General features: G+C 36.5%; 1 protein-coding gene and 1 long non-coding RNA gene across 6 annotated transcripts in view; one reads left to right on the top strand and one right to left on the bottom strand.

The window, feature by feature from the left end:
- The first annotated feature begins 161 nt into the window (after positions 1–161).
- Positions 162–4,738, top strand: LOC127933508 (uncharacterized). Of its 5 annotated transcripts, XR_008147527.1 has the most exons (6): positions 162–474; positions 991–1,044; positions 1,206–1,251; positions 1,399–1,837; positions 1,944–2,083; positions 3,147–4,738. It is a non-coding gene; the product is annotated as an uncharacterized LOC127933508 (long non-coding RNA). The 5 variants fall into 5 exon arrangements; XR_008147525.1 differs by having other exon boundaries at positions 1,206–1,837; XR_008147528.1 differs by having other exon boundaries at positions 991–1,251.
- The window catches only part of ush2a (Usher syndrome 2A (autosomal recessive, mild)), a 194,376-nt gene continuing 183,672 nt past the window's right edge, over positions 4,731–15,434 (bottom strand). Inside the window, exons 63-72 of the mRNA XM_052530541.1 lie at positions 14,312–14,633; positions 10,786–10,992; positions 10,419–10,657; positions 10,002–10,219; positions 9,697–9,873; positions 9,500–9,583; positions 8,748–8,983; positions 7,616–7,681; positions 6,918–7,127; positions 4,731–6,035 (exon numbers count right to left, since the gene is read on the bottom strand). Coding sequence (XP_052386501.1) covers positions 5,946–6,035; positions 6,918–7,127; positions 7,616–7,681; positions 8,748–8,983; positions 9,500–9,583; positions 9,697–9,873; positions 10,002–10,219; positions 10,419–10,657; positions 10,786–10,992; positions 14,312–14,633 — 1,849 coding nt within the window. The 3' untranslated portion in view covers positions 4,731–5,945. The remainder of the gene's footprint in view (positions 6,036–6,917; positions 7,128–7,615; positions 7,682–8,747; positions 8,984–9,499; positions 9,584–9,696; positions 9,874–10,001; positions 10,220–10,418; positions 10,658–10,785; positions 10,993–14,311; positions 14,634–15,434) is intronic.

The following is a 15,434-nucleotide window of genomic DNA, read 5'->3' as shown; positions in this document are numbered from 1 at the left end:
AATTTTTGCTAATTTCTTTGTTTGTAAAAACGTAGTAATTAGCAAAATAATAATAACAATAATAAAAGTGAGTGCACTTTTAAGACTGTAGATGTGAGAAATACATCTTTCTCAAGACACGCACCCAAACACTGGGCGTGGTCTGCGTCCTGTGATGATGATGAGGCCACGGCGTTCTAGCATCGCTCAATGGCGTCCCATATCCAAAGGCTACAGAAAAAAGCCTTTGATAGTTGAAGGCCGTGTTTTGAGTTGTGTATTAAAGCTATGAATATGGAGAACACTGTGTACGAACAGGTCACACGTCCTTCTCGTGACGCATAATTTATGGATGGCTGGGTCCCTAGGAAGATTAAAGAGAATTTTGAGGACTCCAGCTGGATCGATGCACCAACAGAAGATGTCTGGAATTAATGGGAACAGTTCAACATCTGGAATGGGTGACATCATCCATCTGAATGTCGGAGGAACGAGGTATGCTGACGTCATGACTTCTTAACATGAACTCGGAGTCAAAACTGTTTTATTTGAGATCAAAGGCTTTGTGACTGTGCGGCAGATTTATAATGTTATAATGTAACGGTAACAGTATGTGTTCGTTAATCATTTTGAGCTCAGACTAACGTACATATTACCATAACTGTTAATATGTTACTTTAATTCGAGCAAGAATATTGAGTTCCTGGTTTCATGCCCAGGTTTCACGTTCTACAAGTTGTCATAATAAAACCACTAAAATCCCATAATAGTTAAATCTATATAAACAAAAGAAGAAATATCCTAGATGTTCAAGCAATTTCTACAAAAATAGCATAGTTATTTGCTACTATAAATAAAATGTTATACTTTAAATAAATGACAATGACATTGAACGCTCCTTACTGTAACAATAACTGTAAACTGTAAATAACTGTTAAATGCTCACCCAATGAAATAAAAATGAGAAGTGATTGTATCTAAAATCTTATCTACATATTTACATATTTTCAGATTTAGCATGTCAAGACAGACTCTGACCTGGATTCCTGACTCTTTCTTCTCAAGGTAAGATAAGATGTCTGAAGCAGCAACACCACACAGAGATCTTCTTTGTATGCATATTTTTTATAAACCTCTATCCATTCTTCTTGAATAATCAAACTAATGCAGTTGTTGTGTTATAGACATTACATAGCTTTGTTGGTGTAAATGTGATTTGTGCCCAGTTTACTAAGTGGAAGGATATCAACACTACGGGATGAAACTGGAGCTGTGAGTAGAAGTCCTAAAAAACAACTATACCATTTATTATGGATTGTTTGTAAAAAAAAAAAAAAATAATAATTTAAAAGTTTTCAGATGCATTCAATTTTACTAATTTTATCCAGCTCTGAATTAGATCTTTTTTTTCCCTGTAAGATATTCATTGACAGAGACCCAACAGCATTTGCACCCATTTTAAACTTTCTTTGAACTAAAGAATTAGACTTGAGGTAAGATACATCATATGCTGAATTGTTATTCATCACATATCCCTGAAATAAATAGTTTGACTTGTGTCATATTCCTACTTTCTCTGACGGGGGTTAACATTAGTATCCTGCGCCATGAGGCTGAGTTCTATGGTATTACACCCTTAGGTATGGTACAACTGGAGTGAATATATTTATAAAAAACAGTTGACAGTAAAACCATATGTGAGTGAATTAGGAGCAGCAGATAATTTAAGCATGTGTAATTTTTACCTTCCGTTTCTGTTTGTCATCGATATGGTTAGTCCGACGCTTGCTGCTTTGTGAAGAACTGGAGCGATCATCATGTGGAAGTGTGTTGTTTCATGGCTACCTCCCTCCACCAGGTAGGGTGAGAGTAGATCTGTTGAAGAAAGAGAAGAAAGAGTGAGCGTTTCATCCTCTGTGTCAAGTATAACACATCAGAATGAGCCTTTTATTTTTGTCCTTCAGCTCTCCCAGCGCGGAGCAGTGTAGCTGGTGGCAGCCTGCAGCTGTTGCTGGTCCCAGCGACGCAGAAGGGGGTTACCCATGTTCCTGCCCTCAGTCTTCTCTCCCTGGACCCTCTGGGGCAGATGGACCTCAAAGACTAGGTGAGTAAAAGATGTGTATAATATACTGTTTTATATGTATATATATATAAATGCCATCTGAAATTTTCATCTAAAATTGGGATTTTTATCAGGCTCCTATATTTATGTTCAGTTATTTCACTTTAATAGTCTGGCAAAGGACCTGCAGATTGGCATTAAAGTAAAATGACTCAACCTAAGCATAGTAGCTTGATAAAAATCCTAATTTTAGATGCAAATTTCAGATGGCATTTAGAGGCTTTTGCATCTGAACTCTTCATATATATATATATACATACTGATCATGAATATGATCTCAGATATTCTTAGTTTGTGTTAACAGTGTTTTATGTAATATATATATATATATATATATATATATATATATATATATATATATATATATATATATATATATATATATGTGAGGTCATTATAAAAGGGCTTTTATATATATATATATATATATATATATATATATATATATATATATATATATATATATATATATATATGTGAGGTCATTATAAAAGGGCTTTTATATCCTCTGTGCCCAGCGAAGTCTTGTGAGGAGATTGATGAAAGAGAGATGGAGACCCAACAGCACAGGTCTTCCTTTTAACCATTTTATTGCATTTTGATGCATTTATATATCACAGAGTTCACATCACAGATACAATAATCAATGACAGGGAAAAGAAAGCAGTTGAATGAATGATTTCAAAAGTGAAGCGTTCAGAATGTAGATGTGAAGGTTTGGCAGGATGCCAGCTGGCAGCTAAAAAAAAAAGAAACCTCACTCACTGTGGACAGAAGGGAAATACACAACATAAATGTCAGTTTCACAGGTCTGTTAATCGGTTGAAAAATGTATTAAGCTTTCGTCAGACAGATGAAACTTCCACAATATGGACCTAATCCTATCGCCATTGATTTTTTCATGCTTAAATATGAGATACATTTACTTTTCATTCCTTTGAGAAAATTAACAAAGAGGAACTACATTAATTATTCAGCCAGTTAGACTTTAGCTTGTTACACATGTGCCTTTACTAAACATTTGTATTGTTTTTGTCCATTGAAGGGATGGTCCACCCTAAAATGGAAGCATAAAGAAAATTTGAAAGAAGAATTTACTCACCCTCAAGTCATCTAAAACCCACAGGACTTTCTTTTGTGGATCAGGAAAGGAAAAGTTTAACAGGATGTTTTGCTGCTCTCTTCCATACGATGAAAGTGGATTTAATACTTTATATTCAGAGCTGAGTAATAGAATTAAATGCGTTACTATTGATAATATTTTCTTGATAATCCTTCTTGACATTTGCTTTCATTGTATAGTAAAGATCAGTTTGGCTACTTATGTGTTTAATGAAAGAAAAAAAAAATGATAGTGGTCGAAAGACTTCATATTTTGGGTGGATAATTGTTTAAATGGTTTGCTATTCTCTTGTAAATGAAGTTGCTTTTTAAAAAAGTAGATTAGCATGCTGATGCTGGGGGCCACTAACAGTATCTTCAAAACACTGCGATGCACTTTATTGTCTGTTCTTATGTTCATCCGTTACATTGAATGAACTGAACAGATGAACTTCATTGATCAGGTTCGACTAGACTGTCGTGAAGGCGGCAGGAATCAGCAGCCTTTCACAAACTCTTTCTAAATCCTTTCAGACGGGCTGCGCTCTCTGAACTTTCAGCATGCATCTGCAGGGGAGATTTACTTGCTCTATCCGTTTTTGGGATTTATTCAGTGCCTTTTGCTAATTTGGATAGATACTGCTGTGAGAAATCGAAACAGATTTAACTTCTTTTTTATCTGTCTTTCTGATTCAAGTGAAGCGGATTCTGTTTTACTGAAAAATAAATTCAATGAAAACTATATACTTTACAGACAGTTGCCAGATTTAAAGGTAATATAGGATTAAAATTTGAAAAAAAATATGAATGGATATATCATGGATTATATTATATCCTGGATTATATCCTGCCAGAGAAAATGTAAATGGAATCCTTTAACAAAGTACTTCTATATAATGGAAATGAGATCTCATTAATGCTATGCAATCAGTGTTAGCGCTGACATGGCCTGAAACTGAATAATGAAAAACAAAAACTGCATGGAGCTAGAAAAATTAATTCTGGTAAATATAATAATACAAATAATAACCCCTTGGAAGATCTTCATGTTTCAGTTATGTTGCATAAAATACTTCCAATTGACTTTTTAAAATGTCCTTTGCTATGACTGGTTCGCTCCCAGTTATAGTGATCTTGGAATCAAAATACGCATATTAATGAAATGCATATTAATTAATCAGCTACTTCTGTCATTTATTTGCTCTCTGAGATGTTTCAGTGTTGGGTAATATTTAGTAGTATTCGTTATGCTTGCTTTCAGAAATACTGTCACAACCTGATGTGTGTTTTCAGTCTGGTTGGTTACTGGATGATTTCCTCTCCAGACAAGAGACCAAACCATTTCAATATGCGTAATAGTTGTGTTTTATCTAACAAAGAATTTCTGCTGCACAGATCATGATTCAGCTACAAGAGAAAAGTTTGTTATGTGAAATATGGGAGGGAAAAAAAGAATATTGTACATGCAGTAAATATTGGTGCTCAGCTTCTGGACATTTCCAGTGGCACAATAAAACAGAGCAGTGTCTCAGACTATTTCATTTTTAATTTTTTTTTATTATTAAGCATGGAAACATCAGCATTACAAACACAACTTTTACATTTCACAACTCTCTATAGCAACGATTGTCCATAACCACACAAACCTCTGATTAATCTTAGAGTGAGCTCTGTTTAATAGAGAAAAAATATATCATTAAAAATAAATTATTGCAACAATAAATAATACTGACAATTGAAGTTCACATAAAACTTAGTTTTTTAGGATCGTGCTGTTTAATTTTTTTCCCCATTATTTCTATGTGAAATAAAAATGCATGTATAATTACATATATATTCACACTTAACAGGTTTAAAACAACCTCAGATAAAAAATAAAAAAAAAACACATCCACATGTAACAATGATGACAATATTTGGAGTTGAACATTTAAGACACTTGATCCATTGGCATCATCACAAATGTGTTCACACTATTGCTCAGTCTAGCAGGCACAGCACAACATTAGCTAACATTTCCATTAATACAGACAGTCTAGGGGATGTCTAATGGATTGAATATCTTCCTCATTCATGTGTCTGTAGAGACAGAAGAGATAGACTTCCTCTCTATGTTGGCATGAATAATTTGGAGACTCAGTTCATTAATACTTTATGATTGTGCTAATATTTCATAGCTACACAGTCCACAGCCCAGTCATAAGACTCCATTTAAAGCTAGAATAATACAGTGCTATTTTCAGAACAGTTTGCTTCCTCTCTGCATCAGTGCTACCACATATTACAGCAAAAGATAATCTATGTCCGATAATAACATGGACACATATGAAATGTGACTAAACTAAACACTATTTTAAAAAAAGTCAAGAGAACTATATGCTGCTTATCCTGTACCGTAAGCCTTCACGTCCTCTAAAGAACTGATTAGGTATATGCAGCATTATTATTATTTTTATTTTTTTTCAGGTGGCACCAGTGGAATATCTGCTGATAAATGACCATTACATCTCTAGCTAGTAATAAAAAACAAAACAAATCAAGCATTGTGAAATACAGCTAATTTCTCAATACATTCCACTGCAATGTTTTGTCATGGTCAAACAAACCAAACGAAGGTGATCTCCAAACCAGTTATTTTATATTTGATATATATATATATATATATATATTCACTTTTAAGACATAAGACGTTGGGAAAAAACTATATTACCAGGAATGTTTTCCACAGTTGTATGTGTGTGTTTTACAAGTGAGTGTCTGTAAACATGGTTTGCTGCTCCTTCACTGAGCTGCAGCTTTTAATCGTCTCCCCAAACTCCTCATCCCCCACATACTGCAAAAAAATCAAACCAAAAAACAGTTATCATCAGCTACGATAATTCCTTCACCGGACGACTCTTGGTATACATCAGGAATATTTATAAAAGGTACATGTAAATGTACAGAAGTTGTTTGCAAAATTTGCACTTTTAACCTGATTGTGGTTGGTCATTTGTGGCATTCTCGAGTTATATTTTACTAAATATTTTTGTAAAATGACCACTGTCCATGAAAACCATTTCCCCACACTAACATTTTGAAGGTTTTTATGTTCACCAAGGCTGCATTTAATTAATCAAAAATACAGTTATGAAATATGATTACAGTTTAAAATAAGGGGATTTCCATTTTAAAATGTCACTTATTTCTGTAATGCAAAACTGATTTTTCAGCAGTCATTCTCCAGTCTTCAGTGTCACATCATCCTTCAGAAATCATTCTAATATGCTGATTTGCTGCTTGGGAAATACTTATTTTTATAATAAATATTGAATAAAAAGTTGTGTAACTTAATATTTTTATTAAATCTGTTTTACAAGATTCTAGTATATGAATAGAGAGTTCAAAAGAGCAGCATTTATTGGAAATAGATTTTTTGTAACAATGTTAAATCTTGACTGTGATTTTGATCAGCTGCATCCTTGCAGAATAAAAATATAATAATAAAAATAAAACTCTTGAACAGTAGTGTACAAATCTATTGAATTACTCTGTATAATGCAATATTTTATTGTAAATAAACATCATATCCATTTATTTATAAGTAGAACCTCTTTAAGGGTAATACAAGACCTCTCTACATCACTTGTTATTATTTTTACTCACTGTAATGACTGTCTGACTGTACACTACCCCTTATGACAAAAACTGTACATCATCATCATCATCATCTCACCATGCCGCTGTCAGTGCCGTGCAGGTCAGCGTCCCATGCTCCACCGCCCAGAGATTTCTTATCCTGCGTGTCGATCAGCTGACTAACACTGCGATGCAAGGAATTCTGGGAAAAGGCATGGCTGAGCTGGCTGTGACTGGGAACACGCAGTACTGACATGCTGGCCTGATAGCTGTGGTTGCTGGTGCCGATCTTAGTGTCAGTCAAACCCTGATCATGAAAACACACGTGATATCAATATAAAGCACAAATACACACATAACTGCACACTCAGTCTGTCAATCACATGCAGCAGAGACAGTCACTTCCAACTGATGAGCAAACTTCAACAACAAGCCACTGAATGAGAAGAGTTGTGCATTAATACATACTGCAACCATATACTGCATGCAGTGCCACTCAACAGCAAAACAAAACCCAAAGCATAATGGAGAGTGAATGCAATCTATAGTATGTTTTGAATATAAACATCAGTATTTGTAATTAGTATAAGAAACAGTAATAGTGACAAAGTGGAAAGTACCACTAATGAGGAAAAGGGCAAAACATGCCAATGCAGTAGGCCATAATCTATTCTGAAATACATTCCAGAGAGCCTGTACCTCCGTGTGCATGGCAAAACGCTTTAGTGTTATACTGCAGGAGGAGTCCGGTATATTGTCAAACTGGGAAGAGAAGAAAGAGAGGAGTGGGCTTACCATGGGTGCATCAGGCTGAAGCAGAGCAGTAGAAGCATGGTTAGAGCAGAGTTCAGAGGAAGGTCTCTGGAGCAGCAAGAACAGCGCAGGACAGAGAGAGTTAAAAAGACACAGCAGATTTAAAGAGAAAGGCCACAATTTAAAGGAATAGTTCAGCCCAAAATCCAAATTGGCTGAAAATGGTGTCATTCTCAGGCCATCAAAGATGTAGATGAGTTTGTTTCTTTATCAGAACAGATTTGAAGAAATGTAGCATTATATCAGTTCACGGTTAATTGATGGACTGGAGCCGTGTGGATTACTTGTGGATTATTGTGATGCTTTTATCAGCTGTTTGGACTCTCGTTCTGATGGCACCCATTCACTGCAGAGGATCCACTGGTGAGCAAGTGATGAAATGCAATGAAATTTCTCCAGATCTGTACTGATGAAGAAAAGAACACTCATCTACATCTTGATGGATCCCTAAGGGATTTTAAACACATTTTCAATCTTGGGTGAACTATTCCTTTAAATGTTGGAAGTGTTTATCTGGCTCTTAGCAACCAGACAGCAGCCAAGGCTCAATTTATTTGATTAAACTTTACAGAAAAAACATTGAAATATTATTACAATTTGCTGAATTTTCAGCATCATTACTCCAGTCTTCTGTGATCCTTCAGAAATATTTCTAATATGCTGATTTAGTGCAAAAGAAACATTTCTTACTATTATTAATTTTGAAATTTTTGTGAATCTTTTGCAACTATAAACGTTTCATATTTCAAAAACAAAAAAAGAATAAAAAAAATTACTGACCAAATACTTTTGAATGCAAGTGTAAAAATTATAAGAGTAATATGCTAATCTGAACATAGTCATTGTATTTATGACTATGACATTGCCATACAATTGCAGTAGGAAGAGCAGTGTTATATCTCCCTCTTCTGGGCATCTGAAGGAAGTGCATGTTGCAGCTTTGAGCGCAAACATTTGTGCAAGCATAATTAAAAACATCATTAAAAAAATCATATTTTGAATTTCACCTCTACAATCTAACATACACCTTTGCAAAATTATTAGAAAATTGTAGAATGTTAAAGCATGATTACCAGACCTAGTGAATTTCCATTAGAAAAGAATGTTCTCTCACCAGATAGGTGTCATTAGGTGGATACTTGGTACTTCTCCTCTGAAGGGGCATTATTGGAGGTCTCTCCCTGATGAAGGGGGGCTTGCTGAGGGCTCTTCTCAGCACCAGACCCATTATCAGAGCCAGCAGCAGCAGCCCCAGGAACGCCATGAGAATGATGAACCACAACTCTGTATAGAACTTGTATCCAGCTCCATACAAACCTGTTTTACCTCCAGAACTCGACTCCACAGCATCTGTGGGGAAAAGATAAGATGCTCAGATAAGAACACAAAGAATGGCTAAAAACATTACAGAATATTTAGTCTCAAATGGAAAGAGTTTATCAACTACTCCACAGCTAAGATAGTTCTCTTTTATTCATAATTAATAACTGTTTTATTATTAAGAGTAAATTGAGATATGGATTCAAGTAACTCACAACCTTTTTACATTCTTCCATTAATAAAATATTATAATGTGCACCATATATGATTCATAAAGAATATATATTTAGAAATTTTCCATATTGCATGGGAATGATCTATTTTTACATAGCATATCTTCAACGTTTCACCACATGAAGGTCTGGAGCTTTGAAAGTAGTTCAAATGCTTACAACGAGACAATGCTACATCCACAGATTTAGCTGTATTCATCCAGTGTGACTTAAAGCATTTGTTACATTGAAAAACCAATGGTGTGAACAGCACTTCGAAGAAGATTTCTGCTCAGAAAGAGAGATGACACTGCCAAGGCTGGAGTAAACGTACCTACACCGGTGGCTGTGTTGTATTTAATGACAGGAGAGCTGGCACTGCCGCTGTCTGTGGTGCAGGTAACTTGAAATGCAAAGGCTGAGGAGAAAAGCGACAGATATGATGAGAGAAAGGCCCAATGGAAGAGAACCAGTGAGCTTCACAATAAGACAGGTCTAGCCAGAGGTCAAAGTACAACCATATGGGCATACTTTTATCAGAGGTGCGTGGGATGTGCAGAGAGCTGTGGAAGCCGCTGTAGATGCGCAGGTTATTCTCGGTTAGGCTGTATTCCCTCAGAGGCCCATTCAAAGAGAAAGAGGCGCTCCAGTCCACAAACACTGTGGTAATGTTACTGTGCACCACAAATGGCTCTTTATATTGAGGAGCTACAAAGAAACCGCAAGAGAGGGGTTTGATTTAGGTGTCATAATTTTTTTTAAAGAGTGTTGGTAAAAGGAATGACTTTCTAATTTGTCAGCAACATATAATCAGAGCCATACAAGAGAGCCCTTACATTCTTTGAGCGTGGTGATGGAGATCCAGTCGGACGCAGTGCTGCCCATGTTATTGTAAGACACTACACACAGCTCATAGTTGGCATAGGGCTGTAGGCCAGTGATGTTGAAGCTCTGCCTCATTCCAAAGAACTTGATCTCCACAGGGCCGACGACACAGGTTACAGGGACAGGCTGCAGCGGCTGAGGACAGGACGATCGCACGTGGAGCTCACAGCTACAGAGATGAAAGTGAAAGGGACAAATATGTGTGCTACAGTACTACCTTAACCACCGCCATTCAAACCTTTGGGGTCAGTATGATTTCTTTTAAAATAAATGAACAATTTTATATAAATAATTATATATAATTCATTTATATTAAGTTATCTGCTTATCACATTATGCAAAATACATATTTTCTGAGAGATCTGCACCTTTCAATGATGCCATTGGGCTGAAGAGGCATGTCCCACTCCACCAGAGCTGAGCGGGAGGTGAGGGCGACTAGACGTGGCAGGGGCTGCTGGTCTGGGGCAGAGGCCTGGGTGCGGAGCTCACTTAAGGGACCTCGGCTGCAGCACAGGAAACAGGTGCAGGCCTCCACACCTACAGAATACACAGTGAAGGGCCTGAGACCGTGGAGAGTTTGCTGGTGGGACGTCCCCTCAGACAGCTGCAGGCACACATATGAAAGCGTTAGTTCCAGTTTTCTGCTGTAAATTCTAATAATCTAAATCCTCAGTTGCTTATATGAAGTTGGTATATGTATATGTAAGAATACATATATTGTACTTGATGTACCAGCTGGTATGAGTCTTTGTGTTGTGCGAAGACTCTGTAGAGGCTGATAATGCCATTTGGCTTGGTGGGAGGGCTGATATCCACCACAGCTGAGGTGGCGTGGATGTGCAAGAATTTAGGTGGGCTTAACCCCTCTGGAGGAGCTGAACCTGTGCGACCCTGAGCCCAGGGGCTACCAGCACGACCTGCTGAGTTTACAGCCCACACCTAAATGATGCAAATTAAACAATACACAAAGTCAGGTTTTTAAATATATATGTATATATGTATATGTATATATAAATATATATATGTATATATATATATATATATATATATATATATATATATATATATATATATATATATATATATATGTATATATGTATGTATGTATGTATGTATGTATGTATATAAATACATTTTTATTAATATTATTATTAATACAAATTTATAATAATTTATCAACATAGATTCAAACTACTTCACAGATCAGAGTGTGCAAAAACATCATGAAAAATAACAGTAAAAGCATAAAATAAAAACGAGGAAGTGGGGAAAATGGATATAATGACAAAAAAAAAAAAAAGATTATTAATGGGCAACCTCTCCACTTACAAGACAGCCTTTTAATAAAACTTGGTTGTCTTTGTAGTAGAAATGTGTTTTCATTTATGAATTTTTTTAACCAGTCCATGAAAAAGGAGCTTTGGCATATTCCATTTTGCTAGAAACTTCAACACTCATAATGCACTTTTGGCATCACACGTCTGTTGCTGTTGTACACATTGTTCATACTACTGACATAAAGCTGGTTGAAAAAATATCAATGTATTTCACAACAATTTTGCATTTATGAAAGCTTCTTCTCTCCATTTTACTACTTGCTAGACCACAGCTCTAACATGTAGCATCATTTTTTTTCCTGTGCTGTCTAACCCACTACCTTTTTTTTGAGACACACTGGTATAGATATGCACGAGAAAGAAAGGAAATGTAGTGTGCAAAGCTACAGGTGTAAGTGTACCAAGACACCTGTGGTCCTTCTCACACCTGCAGGGCAGATACAAGACTGAATCTGATACCGACACTGGCTCTGAAAATGACCCAGCAGACAGAATATAGACTCGGCACCATCCTCCTCTTAAAGTGGAGTCACCTTCACCTGATGAACCCACCTGGCGCCTTCTGCAAAAGGAAACTACCCATTCAACTACTTCGAGGAGTCAGTAGTCTTGCACTTTCAAAGCCCTGCTGTCATTAATAGCCAAAACATCAGCATCCATTACAGCCTGAATCTACATGAAAATTAAATTTCACCTTCATCGAGGAGTAAATGAACACATGGAAAGGTTGAAGTAATCTTATTTACTAGACGAGCTATTTGTATAATTACACAGAAAGAGTAGGTAAAGGTCAGCCGGGATCGCTATTTGCATGAGTAAGTAATTTGTAGATCGTCAGTTACAATAGCAGCGGCAGATAGATGTTCCTGTGGATAGGGTTAAATTAGCCTCAATAATAGCAATTACACCGTGATCAATCCAGATGATAGATCTGAGTGGCAATACACACGGACTGCACGAGGCACCAGCCGATTTCACATTCCCATCCAAACCCCTTCCACTGCCAAAGTGACGACTAGACGTGTCGAAGTGCAAAGGGGGTGACAGAGGTATTTCAGGTTGACAGAAGAGAAAGAGGGCGGTCATGAAAACATCCTCTTGTCACCCAAAGAGAGAAAAGGTCACGTTGGCAGTAAGACAGTGAGCATGAAAGAGTGACAGTTGGCTTGTGCCGTTATGAATGAGCACAGGACAAAGAAATGTGATAACCTTAATTTCTCACTGATAAATCATGCCGATTGCCGGATAGGAATTTTGAGAAAAGAGATATGGGCGCTACGTTTTAAAGTGGAGTCAGCCAGGACATCCTCATGCCCTTGTATGCGGTGCAGACTTTTTATCGCCACCGAAGCACTTGCATACAGAGCTGTAATTAACACGGGAAAATAAAACTATTTCTTGAGCGAGCTCTAATGGATGTGGGCGTACACCACTAGGACTGAATCTGCCCGGAGACAGGTCCTCATTGGCTGTGGCCACGCCCCCCAGACATGGACACGGGGCCAAGAGTTCCCTTTTCTGTTATGAGCACTAGGCTAATTAAGATTTGACATAAAAGTGTCAATAAAATATGTAGCCTCTTAACATGGGATGGGTTTGATTTCACAGGGACACATGCCCTTGTGTGAGAACGAGTAAAATGAAACACACTGAATGGTCAACAAACGTCATTTATACTTTTAAATAAGCAGATATAGAGATAAGTTCAATCCTGTATAGTTAGCAACCTCCTCGGGGAAAGCCAATAGGTATTAAAAGGTCTTTTCAATACTCGTACATTTGAGAGGCCTAACAACTAATTCAGTGGCTTCGATCGTAATCATCAGCATTCAGCCAGGCCCAGATTAATGGCCCTGTCGCTTGTCCGTCATCACTCAGCTCCGCCCGCCAGCTGTCATAAATTACCGCTCATAAATAAGATGGAACAATCAGGCAAACTCTATCAATTTAGTCCTGATCAGCCCACGCCTCTCAGGCCTGACAGTCAAATGCTAATGTTGTTTTGCTCCAAAGGCCGGGCTGTCAATTAAGAAAGGTCTCGTAAGGCGATGGCGATGTGATGAATATAGTGAGTTAGATTAAATGCCTGTCTATGTGAATCAGAGAGTAGAGCAGAACGTTAAACAAAACAGCAACAGATAGTAATGCTAATTAATATATTCCTTGAGGACAAGTTTATATGGCAAATTTAATCATGTTTATTTGCATGATTATGCTAAAATATTATGTATCGTAAGAATAAAGTAGGCTTGAGGGATGGTTTTATATTCAGGATGCATCATGCAATAGACTGACTTGCAGCAGTGTTTCTAGTGTTAACTAAAACTATTAAAAATAGTTTTTGTCAATTAAAATAGATCTGAAATAAAATTAATTACTTAAATATTAAATGAAAAACGTAAAAATCTTAAATGAAAATGCTGTCTTGGAAACTAATGGAAATATAGCAGGTTTAAGTTACTAAAAAAGTACTAAAATAAACTATATATATGAAAAATAGTAATAAAAATAAAAAGCTAAACAGAACTAGTTAAAAAATTAAAACTATTAAAAATGTCAAATGCACATAATAAAATTACTAAAACTCGAATTGAAAATATCAAGCTAAAAGCCTTATTAAAATCCTAAGAAATACTATAATATAATTTAAATCATAAAATGTAGTATTTATAATAATGTATAAATAACACTGACTTAAAGCACCAACCTAGCAACCATTCAGAACACTTTAGCAAATGTTTGTCAACCCTTTGTCAACTATCCACAAGCTTACATACAAGAGTCTGTATAAAAAGTCTGTTCATTCCTTGTGTAATATAATAATTTAGGTATAAAAATCAAATCAAATTCACCAATGACAGTCGATTCTGAAATAAAGAGTGTAAAATACATCTGAATGAAACGAGAGACAGCGGTGTGACCTGGTATTCGTAGGATGTGTAGGGCAGGAGTTTGTCATCATGGCAGGAGGTTGAGGAGTTGCGGTAGACCAGTGTTGTTACAGATCGGCTTTCCTTGTCTAAAGCTTGTTTTCGGTATAGCTCGTAGTGCAAAAGTTTCCCATTTGGCTCAGCAGGAGGAGACCAGGACAGCAGAAATACTGTCTGTATGCCCTTAGGGTTAGTTTGCAGCTCCAGCAGCGGGGCAGGTTGTCCAGCAGGAGGCGACTCAAGGGTCTGTATTGAAGACCAGTCACTAGCAGCGCAGCCTAACAGGGTGCAGGCCTCCACTCTTACCTCATACCTACAAATAAATATCAAATAAATAATATTTAAAAACAAAGAATAACAATAGGTTAAAAAAAAATATTGATATGGCATATATGTAAATCAATAATACATTACGGCAACTATATAAATAATAATAAAACACTTTTCCGCCTCAAAATATCAATGTACAATGCTTTTTTTTTTACCCCATTTTTATCAGTTGCATTTTTTTCTTCTTTTATTGGATTTTGAATATTTACGAATATAAACAATGTTTGTGCTTAACCTAGTAAAACGCGCTGTTGTTTATCAATAGTATACACAACGGACAGTTTCCTCCTTCAGAAGGTCACCAGCAATGGAATGAAGGAGGAAAGGGAGAGAAGAGAGGAGAGCAGGAGAATAAAGGCAAGGTCGTCTGAAAGAGGCAATGAGTGGCGAGTTGATAATGTTGATGAACCGTTATCATCACCCCACTTATCTAGATTTTCACTTCAACATACGTATACAGCTCCAGAATTTAGTCATCCCTCATTTGAGTGCCTCCTCCATCTGACCGTCTTTGTCCATGCCAAGGATGGAAACATTAGAAAAGGCTCAAGGTTGAGTCCCTCGCCCTCTAAGACTCTCTCTCTCCTTTTCTTCCTTCTCTCATTTGGTTTTATCAATGTGTCTGTCTATAGCGCAGCAGCAGAAAAAGTCTAACCAGCTAATTGAGATAAAGATTCGCAGCTAGATGTATTTAACATGTATTAATTAAAAACAATGGCTACTTACAATTGTATTTAAAGATGCTTTAAGTATTCTGTTAGTTGTTTATTTATCTATCTTCAGC

Source organism: Carassius gibelio, chromosome A17, assembly GCF_023724105.1.
Source record: "Carassius gibelio isolate Cgi1373 ecotype wild population from Czech Republic chromosome A17, carGib1.2-hapl.c, whole genome shotgun sequence".
NCBI classification, from domain to species: Eukaryota; Metazoa; Chordata; class Actinopteri; order Cypriniformes; family Cyprinidae; genus Carassius; species Carassius gibelio.
This window is presented reverse-complemented; position numbering and strand designations above follow the sequence as displayed.